The sequence below is a fragment of the Anomaloglossus baeobatrachus genome, chromosome 1, assembly GCF_048569485.1.
Source record: "Anomaloglossus baeobatrachus isolate aAnoBae1 chromosome 1, aAnoBae1.hap1, whole genome shotgun sequence".
NCBI lineage: Eukaryota > Metazoa > Chordata > Amphibia > Anura > Aromobatidae > Anomaloglossus > Anomaloglossus baeobatrachus.
In genome coordinates this window covers 265,891,113-265,904,513 of record NC_134353.1, presented here as the reverse complement: position 1 = coordinate 265,904,513, position 13,401 = coordinate 265,891,113, and the positions used below count along the sequence as shown (strand labels likewise).

The following is a 13,401-nucleotide window of genomic DNA, read 5'->3' as shown; positions in this document are numbered from 1 at the left end:
ATACAGTTTTAGATAGGGAGGACATGTCAGAGACTAATTAACTGCCCTAGTATTGCACTGTGCTACACTATTAACATCAATATCTTTCAACCCACATATATGCCCCAATTCACATCCTCATGAGGAGACATTATCTGATTTACCCAAGGGTGGGCTTTTAAGTGAATTAATAGTGTTCCAAGGGCACAGACATGCATTTTTTTTTTCCTAGCAGGAAAATAGAAAATTGCTGCAAAACGTTCCTATGGAAGTATCGCTCCCATAATTCAGATTAGGGTTTCTTAAGACACCCACTTAATAACAACACTGTAAACTCGTGATTTTGGTCTATTTGATAAGTTAATAGAAAAAATGAATTTAATGTAATAGTAAAGCTGCTACTTCCCAGCATCCACAAAGATCTCAGACAGAGCAAGCACGATCCATATACTGCATAACAAGAACCTTCTAGAACCAAATGCAGAAATGGTTTCTGTTTTCTACAAGAGCTGTACTGCAGTTATATTGGATTGTGTTCTGCTGCCCTCTAGCAGACAAGAACGTAAAGTTCAGAAATGATAGAATAAAGATAATCCTCTCAATGAAAGAATTATATGCTAAGGAAAAGTCTGTAAAAGCGACAAGGCTATAGCAGTTGCAGATGTGACAATGCCCCTAATCCAGTGGGGCCCACATTCTTGAAGGAGTGAGCTGACCTTAATTACAAGCCAGTCACCATATTTAAGAACACTACAATGGTACGTAAGGGCAGAAAGTGGGTATCATTACTATAAGGAGCAAAAATGAGGGTGCTAGTACTGTTGGGCACAAAGGAAGCATTTTTAGTTTGTGGTGAGCACACTTAGAGGAATTATTAATGTGGGGAGAACTATGACTTTGCTGGGCACTGGTACCATGTTGGGCACAAAGAGGGAAACCATGACTCCGGAATGTCTGACTGAAGGCCTTTGACCTTCCCCAACAACCCCCTACCCCTTAGGGTTCTTATCTAAAATAAACACAAACACTGTGTGACGTTGGAATATAAAGGCCACAGCAGCCCCATTTATTCATAACATAAACATCAGCCATGTAACAATACAACTCTTCATTGAAGAACCCGAAAAAGGAAGGGGGGGGTACCTGAAGGTTAACCAAAATGTTCTTTGCAACATCAGCCCGTCTCCTGACCCTCAGCCGCAACACACCGACTCGAGAGCCCAAGCCAGATGTTGCCCCCACTATGTCCCGCTGAGACTCAACCCAGCAAGGACCCGTTTACCAAACAATTGCACCGCTAGAGGTAACCCGCTCCGGCACTGGGTTCCGTCCTCTCCTCTGTGCAAACCCCCACCTTCAGACACCCCCCTCCTTTCCGCCGCTGCGACAAATTCGATCTTCCTTCTTTTCTTCATCGATGTCGAATCCACAATTAGGGCGGGCGGGCGGGAACGATTCCAGTCACCGTCCAGGTAGGAATGACCCACCCCCCCTCTGACCTGCCCTATATACTACCCCCTATAGCCACCACCCCCTGACCAATCAAACTGACCCCTGATCCTAACTGCCCCTTAGCACCACCCCCAAATTTCGCGCCCAAACTGACTTTCTCCATTAACCCCTTATTAACCCTATGGCCTGGCATCCCTCCTAGTCATGTAGCCCTCCCTTAAGCCCCTTCGGGTCAGCAGTCCGGGCTCTTCCTTGACTCCGGAATGTCTGACTGAAGGCCTTTGACCTTCCCCAACAACCCCCTACCCCTTAGGGTTCTTATCTAAAATAAACACAAACACTGTGTGACGTTGGAATATAAAGGCCACAGCAGCCCCATTTATTCATAACATAAACATCAGCCATGTAACAATACAACTCTTCATTGAAGAACCCGAAAAAGGAAGGGGGGGGTACCTGAAGGTTAACCAAAATGTTCTTTGCAACATCAGCCCGTCTCCTGACCCTCAGCCGCAACACACCGACTCGAGAGCCCAAGCCAGATGTTGCCCCCACTATGTCCCGCTGAGACTCAACCCAGCAAGGACCCGTTTACCAAACAATTGCACCGCTAGAGGTAACCCGCTCCGGCACTGGGTTCCGTCCTCTCCTCTGTGCAAACCCCCACCTTCAGACACCCCCCTCCTTTCCGCCACCGCGAGCTCGCATGACCCCTTGTGCGCGCGAGTCCTCCCACACCAACAAAGCCTTCTCAAGCCCCTCCATCAGCCCTAAGGCCCAAATATCATTTCCCACCGAATTTAAATGGACCCCGTCCCGGCGCAACAAGTCGGCGGACGCCGCTTCCAACTCCGGGTGCCGAACAGAGACACCCCCAACCCGGGAAATGAACCGCCCAATCTCCCGATTCACTTTACTTCGCGCCCTGTTTACTGCCTCCACCGACCTGGCGTGCCGCCATGTCAGCCGCGCAACCATATCCGACCAGACAATTACTAGACCCGGGTGGGAAGACAGGAGCCGCAGGCAGTCACATTTTATGTCTTGTATCAGGTCCCTGGAAGCCCGGAGACCCAGGTCATTCCCACCCGCGTGTAGTACTACCACGTCCGGTGCTCTGTCCAGCTGCGAATGGTGGCGCCAGGTAGGCAACACCTCACTCCACAGCATGCCCCTTACCCCGATCCATCGCACAGTAGCCTTTTCTCTGGGAACCCCCAACTGGCGGCCGTCCGGTCGTATTCCCGCACGAAACGCCCCCCAATACACGTATGAGTGGCCGAGCACCCACACCAACAACGGTAAACCTACAAAACAAAAGGTGACAACACAGAGGGGGTGGGGGGGGGGGCACGAGGAAGAAAATGGGTAATGATTACCAAACAAATACCGCCCCCGACCCCCCCCCCCCTTCCCCACCAATAGCTCACAACAAGTTCGGCCGGACGTAAGATCTAAACCTGGCCGAGTCCCATCGTCCAATCTTACGGAGAGCCTGCGCGCCCAGACCCCAACGAGCCGCCTGAGTCGCAGCCCCAATCCGAAAGGAATGCGACGCGAACTCAGCCTCGTTGAGACCGCAACACTGCAGGCACCTCCGAAAGATGCAGACAAATTGGTAACTCGACAAGGCTGACCCGTCCTGGTGGGACAAAAGGGACCCCGGGCGAGCTCCCCTCACTTCTAAAAACGCCGACAGCCATCTGACAGGGCACTCCGCTAAACCAGGTACACCCCATAGTTCCACCATCCGACCTTTACCCAGCTGGTCCGTCTTTGACCGTCTCAAGCAACACCGCACCACATCCATACCGCATTCCACGTCCTCCAGCAACAAACCTCCGTGACTCCTCGTGTTTCTGCTCACCAGTTCACTAATTCTAAACGCCCCAAAGAAGGCCAAAACAAAAGCGGTCCCGAAGAACTGGCATTCATACTCCGAACAGCACACCCGAGGCAACACCGACAACAGCTTGCCCAGCAGCTCAAAAGATACCGGGCGCCGAAGGTCTCGGCGCGCCCCCGCCCTCCGGTAACCCTTCATCACCTGGCGCACCCAGAAATCCTTCGTAACATCCTTCCAGCCCAATAACTTGAAAAAGAAGGAAATGCCCGCTAACCTGCCCGCCACGGCCGACCACGAAAGGCCTTCTTCCTTAGCCCTGCCCAACATGAACAAAACTAAATAAACTCTGTCACCTTCAGATACATGACCTCCCACCTCATCAACCAACTCGAGCCAACGGTCCCACGCTGAATTATAGCTGCGCCACGTACTGGGTGCCACCGAGTGTCGGATCAATTCCCAGGCCGGCTGCAAACCAGGTCCCACAACCAGACGGGCCATACGGTCTCCTGCTGCTCCGCGTCCGGCGCCAGCATTCGAAAGCGGTCCCACTGGAAGCGAGATAAAGCATCAGCCACAGAATTCAGCACCCCCGGCACATGTACAGCGCAGACCCACAAGTTCAACTCCAGACATTTCAGCACCAAATGACGCAAGAGATCCACCACCGGGGGGGAATCAGCTGTCAACTTGTTAACACACTGAACAACCCCCAGGTTGTCACACATGAAACGCACCTTCCTGTCTTTCAAATCCTGTCCCCAAACCTCTAAGGCCACGACAATAGGGAAAAGTTCCAACAGGGCCAAATTCCTAGTCAGACCGCAAACCCGCCACGAATCAGGCCACCTGCCGACACACCATCTCCCCCCAAAATATGCGCCAAAACCACTGGATCCCGCCGCGTCCGTATACAGCACCAACTCCTCATTTGACACCACCTCACGAAGCCACAATGACCGTCCATTATACAGCTGCAAAAAACGGGACCACACTCTCAGGTCCGCCTTATGCTCCACCTTCAAACGCACAAAATGCAAAGGGTGCAACACACCGGTGGTGGCTTGAGCCAAGCGACGGGAAAAAACTCTCCCCATCGGCAATATTCTACACGCAAAATTCAACTTCCCCAACAGGGACTGCAAGTCCCGTAAACGAATCTTCTTGGCCTCAATGGCCCCTTGAACGCAACGCCTCAAATCCACCAGCTTGTCCTCCGGCAAGCGGCACTCCATGGCAACCGTATCCAGCTCGATACCCAGGAATTTCAAAACCGTAACCGGACCCTCCGTCTTCTCCGGCGCCAACGGAACGCCAAACCGGCGAGCAACCTGCTCCACTGTCCGAAGCAAAAGGGAACACAGCGAGGATCCCGCAGGCCCCATGCACAAAAAGTCGTCCAAGTAATGCAACACTGAATCTAGACCCGCCTCCTCCTTAATTACCCATTCCAAGAAACAACTAAACTTCTCAAAATAAGAACATGAAATTGAACAGCCCATAGGCAAACAACAATCTACATAAAACTTGTCCTCCCACCAACACCCCAACAGGTGAAAACTGTCCGGGTGCACCGGCAACAGGCGGAAGGCCGCTTCTATATCCGTTTTCGCCAAAAGCGAACCACAACCCAACTTCCTTAACCATTCCACAGCCTTATCAAAACGGACATACGAAACCGAAACCAGCTCAGGATCAATACCATCGTTCACCGACCGGCCAGTAGGATAGGACAAATGGTGGATGAGCCGAAACTTGTTAGGTTCCTTTTTCGGGACCAACCCCAACGGGGACACAACCAAGTCCGGCAATGGAGGGGCATCAAAAGGCCCCGCCATCCGTCCAAGCTCCACCTCCTTCCGTAACTTATCCGCAACAATCTCACCATGTAGGCGAGTCGACTGTAAATTTTTTAAACGAATCTCTCCCGTCTTAACCACTGACGGTATCTTGAAACCAAAACTAAAACCGTCACTCAACAATTCCGCCGACCCCCGATCCGGGTATCTACTTAGAAACGGCGCCATCCGATCTACCCTCACCGGGGTCCTCCCTTTTTGACGAAGACTCAGCGGCCTTTCCTTTTCCCTTCCGGAAGCACTTAAGGTGACTGTGGGCGCCACCACAGCCCGAACACTCGTGCTTGAATCGGCAGGAAGACCCAAACCGGCATTCCTTCTCATTAAACTGCCAGCAAACGCCCTTTTTGGGCCCCGACGAGGTGCCAAATGATCCCCCGCCGGTGCCCCCTGGAAAGGACTGTGATGCCGACTTCGGCGCAGCCATCAGCCGCATCCATAGACTAATTTCTTTGTGGTCCCACCGTAAACTGGGTCTGACCGCCTTCCTCTGGCGAAACTGCTCGTCATACCGTAGCCAAGCAGTCCCCCCATAGGTCCTATACGCCTCACAGATAGAATCCAGATAACAAAAAAGCGCCGTACAGTTATCCGGAGCCTTTTCCCCCACCACACCGGCCAGTATCACAAAGGCCTGCAACCAGTTCTGAAAAGTGCGGGGAATAAGGCGATAACGCCGCCGTTCTTCCTCGTCCTTTTTGCTCTCATCCGGTTTAACCCGATCCAGATTAAACTTTTCCAACGGAAGCAATGAGAATATTTCAACATATTCATCCTTCCATATTTTTTCCCTGGTCTCCTGCTTCAGATGCGCCCCCAACGGGCCATCAAAGCAAACATACACTTCCCCTCTCGCCTTGTCATCCAATCGAACAATGTCCACTGCAGCCGCAGCTGCGGCAGCGGGAGCCGCAGCTGCGGCAGCGGGAGCCGCAGCTGGGGCCGCAGGAGCCGCCACCACCGGCTCACCAACCGCATTGCCACTAGCAACCCCTCCAACCGCAGGAGTCGCAACCTCCTGCCCCGTCGCTCCCTGCCACACCATGCTAGGGCCCCCCACAGGGGCAAACAAACCCCTGACCAACCTCAACAACTCGGATGCCACACTGCCGTCACCCGTCACCACATTCACGACCCGCCCACCACTCGGGCCACCAAGTAAACCACCCGTACCACCAACCACATTCACGCCCTGCACGCCATCCATATCACCAGACACACCATCCATAGCCAAACCAGATGCACGAGAAATAGAAGAAACCGTGGTCTTACCAGGCTGACTCCGAGAAGATCCCGAAACAGCCGTCACATGTCCTCCGCGTCGCACTCCAGCCGCCTCGCCGACCTCCACGATCTGGTCCCCGGTGCCGTCCTCCGCGCCGTCCTCCTCCAGGGTGGCCTCATCGTCCTCACTGGACCCAGGCCCAGGGAGCCCGCCGTCCGGCAGACTCGACCTTAGGCCCCGTCCGCCCGCAGCACCATCCATCCTCCGCGACGATCCAGACGCTGGCTCCGCCACATATACACCGCCTGGGGCATGCCGTCCGGCATCCCCGCGTGCTCCGGCTGATCCCGACGCCGTCCCATCGTTGTCCCTCCGCTGCGATCCCAGGCCGGGCCCCGCTGATCCGGGCCGTCTCCGCACGGACTCCCCCGCCGACACTGGGACCCCATGCTCCTGCAGGGGCCCCGCTCTGCTCCTGGACCTTGCTGCCGCCGCCACTGTGGCCTCATCTGCGCCCCGCGATCCCGCTGGCCCGCGCAACCCAGCTGGCCCCCGTGACCCCGCTGGCTCATACGACCCCGCTGGCCCACGCGACCCCGCCGACCCACGCGACCGCGCCGGCCCACGTGACCGCGGCGGGTCAGGTGACCGCACCGGGTCAGGCGAGCCTGCCGGATCGCGGGGACGCGCCGGGACGGGTGAGTACGCGGAGTCACATGACCGCGCCCGGTCAGGTGACAGCGCCCGGTCAGGTGACAGCGCCGCCCCACGTGACCGCGCTGCCCCACGCGACCGCGCCGCCCCACGCGACCGCGCCGCCCCACGTGACCGCGCCGCCCCACGTGACCGCGGCGGGTCAGGTGAGCGCGCTCGGTCAGGCGAGGCCGCCGGAGCACCAGGGGACGCCGGGTCACGTGAGCGCAGCGGACCACGTGACCGCGCCGGGTCAGGTGACCGCGACGGGTCAGGTGACCGCGACGGGTCAGGTGACCGCGCCGGGTCACGCGGCCGCGACGCGCGCGTCACTGCCGTGCGCCGCGAACCGGAAGAGGAGGGGAGGCCGGCCGTGTCGCTCACCGCCCCGTTGCCTTGGCGCCCGCGGCCCGACTTCCGGCCGGGGCCTCGCGACGTTCCGGCTCCCGGATCCACCGCCGCACATCCACTTGGGCTCCGTCTCCGCTGCCGGCTCCTCGGCGTCATCTCCGGGCTGAGGCGCTCCGGGGGCCGAGTTCTTCGCTGCCGCTTCGGAGGCAGGGGGGTCCCATCTTCCTCGCCGACGCCGGACCATCGCTGGAGCTGCTCGTCCATCCAACGCTGTCCACGCTGCTCCGCCATCCTCTTCATCTGTGCCATGAAATCCTCCATCTTCGGGATCCAGCCACAACGATTCCAGTCACCGTCCAGGTAGGAATGACCCACCCCCCCTCTGACCTGCCCTATATACTACCCCCTATAGCCACCACCCCCTGACCAATCAAACTGACCCCTGATCCTAACTGCCCCTTAGCACCACCCCCAAATTTCGCGCCCAAACTGACTTTCTCCATTAACCCCTTATTAACCCTATGGCCTGGCATCCCTCCTAGTCATGTAGCCCTCCCTTAAGCCCCTTCGGGTCAGCAGTCCGGGCTCTTCCTTTATTGTGTGAAAGGTACTGAGGTGGGGCACAATATGTAACAGCACAATGGGTGGCGGGAGTGTTTGCAGAGACGTGTCATGGACAGGAGAAATCTTCCTGTTAGTCTGATCTTTTAAGAGCCTACACATGTCCCTGCTAGTGCTGCAGTATTTGTTAAGAAATGAGGGTGAAAGTAAGGCTAAGTTCACACTTGCGTTGTTTTGCATCCGTCACAATCAGTTGTGTGACTGATGCAACAGATGCCTTGCAGATAGTGGCACAACTGATGTGACTGATGCTGTAAAAAAACAATCCGTTGTTTTTTGGGGGTTTTCTTACTGTTTTACCGGCAGCCAGCTTTTGTGAACGATCAGCTGATCGCCCGGCAGCCAGCTTTTGTGAACGATCAGCTGATCGCCCGGCGATCAGCTGATCATTCATAAAAGCCGGCCGCTGGGCGATCAACTGATCGTTCACAAAAGACGACCGCCAAGCGATCAGCTGATCTCACACAAAAGCCGACCGCTGGGCGATCAGCTGATTGTTCACAAAAGCCGACCGCCAAGTGATCAGCTGATCGTTCCGGCCGCTAGAACTGAATTTACAGTAGATCATGGTTTTTTACTGTGCGCATGTTCACAGTAAAGAAAAATGATCCGCCGCACACAAAAAACGTTACATTCAGCTTTGCTTCCGCCTGACAGTCAGTCAATAAATAACTGATCCATCACGTGGCGGATACAATGCAAGGGATCAGTCATAATCCGTCACTAATAGAAGTCTATGGGGAAAAAACGGATTCCTGCTAAATATTTTGCAGGATACCGTAATTCCTAAGGCGACGGATTGTGACTGATGCAAAACAACGGAAGCGTGAACTTATTAGGGATAAGCAGCAGACAATGGCCATAAAGAAAATCTGCTCTAGCGTTTTGAGTTAAAGGAAGGTTCCAAGCGGAACTTTTGCAACCAGGCCCATGACCCTTAAAGGAGTATTCCCATACCTCCAATTAGAAATGTAGTATAGTTCTCCTGATTAGCTATGTTGCTTACCTTATGTGCAGGGCATTGCAGTAGTTCAGGTATCCGTGGTTACAACCACTCATGTATTAACAGTTAGTTGCTAGTGGTCGACTCGTAACCATGAATACCTAAGCTACTGCAATACCCTGCAGATGAGGTAAGCTACATAGCTAATAAAGAGAACTATACTATATGTCTAATTGGGGGTATTTGCAAATATTATTATTGTTATTACACCTACTACTTATTAGGCTAGGATCTTCCTATTTGGCAAATTACATTATTAATATTACAGGTTGGTTATTTAAAATTCAAAGGCGTCCAAAGGACTGGTTAGGCAGGGAGAATCTGCTCAAAGGGCACATCCCTCAATATATCAAGCCCATACAACTTACAGAATCTTACTTGATAGTCTTTTTGGCAATATAAGTGCCCGTCCCTATAAATGTTGTAAGCCTCCATTATTAACACTGATCAGCTCTTTATTCAGAATTTTAGCTAGTTAATTGTAAAATTGTCATTCCTAACACTAGAAATATTACAAACCATTGAATGTAAAGCATCTCTTACCTTGGTAGGCATGGAGTGGGAGGCCCCCGCTTCTATTAGGACTGACGCCACATCCACCTGTCCCTCCCGGGCTGAGATATGCAGAGGGGTATATCCATTTGTGGTGGCAGCATCTGGGTGAGCCATGTGTTGCAGTAAAAGCTGGACAATTTCCGTTTTGCCCAGACGAGAGGCAATATGGAGAGGTGTCTGCTCCTCCTGCGCAATAGAATAGTGCATGTAATAAATCTGCCTACATGATAAAGGCGATAGATATTTATTTGACATCTACCAATAAGGCATATTTTTGTAAGAACCATGAGAGATAGCTTCAACTAGTTCAGTTTGCCAATGGGCAAATCTGCAGTGGGAGTTGGGCACAGGCATATAGAAGGACCACACATAGTGAAGAAGGGCATCTATGGAGGATAACTCCAGTGTAATGGGACACTATATTACATAAAACTCATACTTAGCTTCAGACTAATATCCAAATAATGACAGTATAATTCAGATTCACAGGATACAACTTACAAAGGCCGGTATATAAGATCATATTCATTACCTTGTAGTTTTACAATAAAATGTGAATTATTCTCTTGTGCAGGTCTTATCCTACAATACCGTGTACTGTATACCCCAAAATATATAGTAATATATACTAATCATTATAGTAATCATCATACATAATATATAACATTTACCCTCTAGATACAGAAATTCGATAGAGACAATACAACAGTAAACCTACCCTAGCTCTGGCATCCACCAGGGCACCATTTCGAAGAAGGCAACGGACCACTTCAACCTGCCCTGCGCGAGCAGCCATGTGTAATGCGGTCTCTCCTCGCTGGAAATACATAGATAAGCAATAAACACATTGATAGATTTCAGCGTTAATCTGCATCTTTGCTGTAAAGGTAATAATTGTTATAATTGCTATTTTCATCCATATCTTCTTCCTAATACCAATACAGACCAATCAGTAATCAAATAAACAATAGATGTAAATGGCATGTTACCACACTATGATAAGGCTATTTCATTGGTAATACAGTTAAGGCCCAGTCACACACAATGACTTACCAGCGATCCCGAAAACGATGCGACCTGATAGGGATTGCAGGTAAGTCGCTGGGAGGTCGCAGGTGAGATGTCACACAGTCAGATCTTACCAGCGATCCCGAAAACGATGCGACCTGATAGGGATTGCAGGTAAGTCGCTGGGAGGTCGCAGGTGAGATGTCACACAGTCAGATCTTACCAGTGATGCAGGAACAATACAGGTCGCAGTAGCGACCTGTATAACGATCTCAGCAGTCACTGTGACCCTGTCACACAGCGTCAAACACAGCGATGGGTCCTGCCCAGCAGGACGTCGCCTTTGAAGAAAATGGCCTGGACCATTCTGCAATGACTAGAGATCTCACAGCAGGGGCCTGATCACTGGTAGATGTCACACATAACGAGATCGTTAACTGGATCGCTACTGCGTCACCAAACAGTGACTCATCAGCGATCTCGCTAGCGATCTCGTTATGTGTGACGGTACCTTAAAGCTTTAGACTTCATTACTGTTTAAAAGATCTCTGCTCACTGGCAATCAATGTAAGGCTCTCTTTCACTGAACTTGGTGTTCATAAACGGCTCATACATTGGTCATACAACAGGGAGATCGCTCAATATACAGGCCTGGGGCTCAGGTCTGCAATCTTATTTCACTGCACACTTGTGAATCCTTGCAGCGTGCACAGTGCGCACTGTAAGGATTCTATAGTGCTGGAAGATAGCTGTTATGTGGCTGCAAGTATGTGATTTGCATACTTCTGGCCACATTCTGACTAGACGCATTTTGTTTTGCTCAATTAACTTGTATTAAGTGAGGCCACAAACGTCTAGCCGCACAAGACTGCATGTATGCAAGTTGCCCGACACCAGTTCTAGAGAATCCTGCATGGACAACCCCTTTAAACTTGCACACCTTTCTTGACCAAGTATGAATGAGTTTTTTGTTTGTTTTGTTTTTTTTAAAAAAAAGAGAAAAATAAGCCAGAATCTGATTATGTAAAAGGAATCTGTTAGCAGGTGTTTTCACTCCCCCATCTGAGATCAGCCTGATGTAGGGGCAGAGACGCTGATTCTAGAGCTGTATCACTTATTGGTCTGCATACTGTCATTGTGATAACAGAGAGAGGTAGAGAGGGGTGTTTTATGCCGCGCCAAATGATCACTGTACAGAAGTCAGATTAACACGTTAATCTGACTTCTGTACAGTGATCATTTGGCGCGGCATAAAACACCCCTCTCTACCTCTCTCTGTTATCTGCCTCTGGGGTGGCTGCAGCCTTGATCAAAGTTATACACGCGAATAAAGTAGTTGTGACTGTCACAACTGCATCTGGTGAGTATATTACTCCCCCCCTCCTCACCCCGCATATATTGGGGTAATACCCTATCTGTGCTTTTATTTCCACAGTTTTTTCTGTTTTATTGTCATTGTGATAAAATCACAGTTTTATCTGAAGCGGTTCTACCAGTTCTTTTTGTATAACCCCAAACAAACAACAAAATGACAGATTTCTTTGTTTATTCTGCATAGGCATAAACCTGCCAAACACTGGTGGGGGGGTTATATTCTTGACTACCTGGCAGCAGGTTTACTAGTCCTCTAGTGATAATCCCCACTGATAAAACTGTGATTTTTATCAAAATTACAGAAAGCAGCCTAATAAAAGACACATCTCTGACATAAGGGTCTCCGTCTCTACCTTTTGCTGTTCTCAGATTAGTTAGCAAAAACCAGATGCAAGATTCCCTTTAAAGGATCAGATACAGTGCCTTGAAAAAGTATTCATACCCCGTGAAATTTTTCACATTTTGTCGAGTTACACCCAGAAGCTTAAATGTATTTTATTGGTATTTTATATAATATACCAACACAAAAAGTAGCAAGTGAATGTGAAGTGTAAAGGAAATAATACAGGGTTTTCTAAATATTTCAAAAACATAAATCTGAAAATTGTGATGTGCATTTATATTGAGCCCCCAGCAGTCTAATATCCTTAAAAAAAAATCATGTGACCAATTGCTTACAGAAGTCACCTAACCTAATTAGTAAATTGAGTCCTGTGTGTAATTTATTCTCAGTATAACTAGAGCTGTTCTGTGAAGGCCTCAGAGGTTTGATTGAGAATTTTAGGGATCAAACAGCATCATGAAAAATAAGGAACACACCAGACAGGTAATGGATAAAGTTGTGGAGAAGAGTAAAGCAGGGTTAGGTTAAAAAAAAATTAGCCCAAGATCTGAATGTCGCACAGTGCACTGTTCAATCCATCATCCCAAAATGGAAGGAGTATGGCACAACGGCAAACTTTCAAGACATGGCCGTCCACCTGAACTGACATCCCAAGCAAGGAGAGCGCTAATTAGAGAAGTTGCATAAGAGGCCAATGGTCACTCTAGAGAAGCTGTAGACATACAAAGCAAAGTGGTAGAATCTGTCCACAGGACAACTATTACTCGTGTACTGAATGTGTGAAGTGAGTCATAAACCCCAAAAATTTGGCCTTTATAGATAAGTGACAAAAAAAATGTTTAAAACAAGCCAAAAGAAGTCCTGTTTGCAGTGTGCAAAAGGCTAATTAGGGAACACAGCTGTCATGAGGAAGAAGGTGCACTGATCAGATGAGCCCAGAGTTTTTTGGGCCACATGCAAACCGCTATGTGTGGTGTAAACCTAACACTGCACATCACCCTGAAAACACCATCCCCACTGTCAAACGTGGTGGTGGTAGCATCATGCTGTGGGGATGCATTTCATCAACAAGGACAGGGAATCTGGTGACAG

The 13,401-nt window shown here is 50.5% G+C and overlaps 1 protein-coding gene across 50 annotated transcripts in view; it reads right to left on the bottom strand.

Moving 5' to 3' along the window:
- ANK2 (ankyrin 2) overlaps nt 1–13,401 on the bottom strand; it is an 812,025-nt gene that overhangs the window by 175,457 nt on the left and 623,167 nt on the right. For all 50 annotated transcript variants that reach the window (XM_075349554.1, XM_075349661.1, XM_075349525.1 and 47 more), the window contains 2 exons: nt 10,303–10,401; nt 9,573–9,770 (listed from right to left, as the gene is read on the bottom strand). In XM_075349554.1, coding sequence (XP_075205669.1) covers nt 9,573–9,770; nt 10,303–10,401 — 297 coding nt within the window. The remainder of the gene's footprint in view (nt 1–9,572; nt 9,771–10,302; nt 10,402–13,401) is intronic.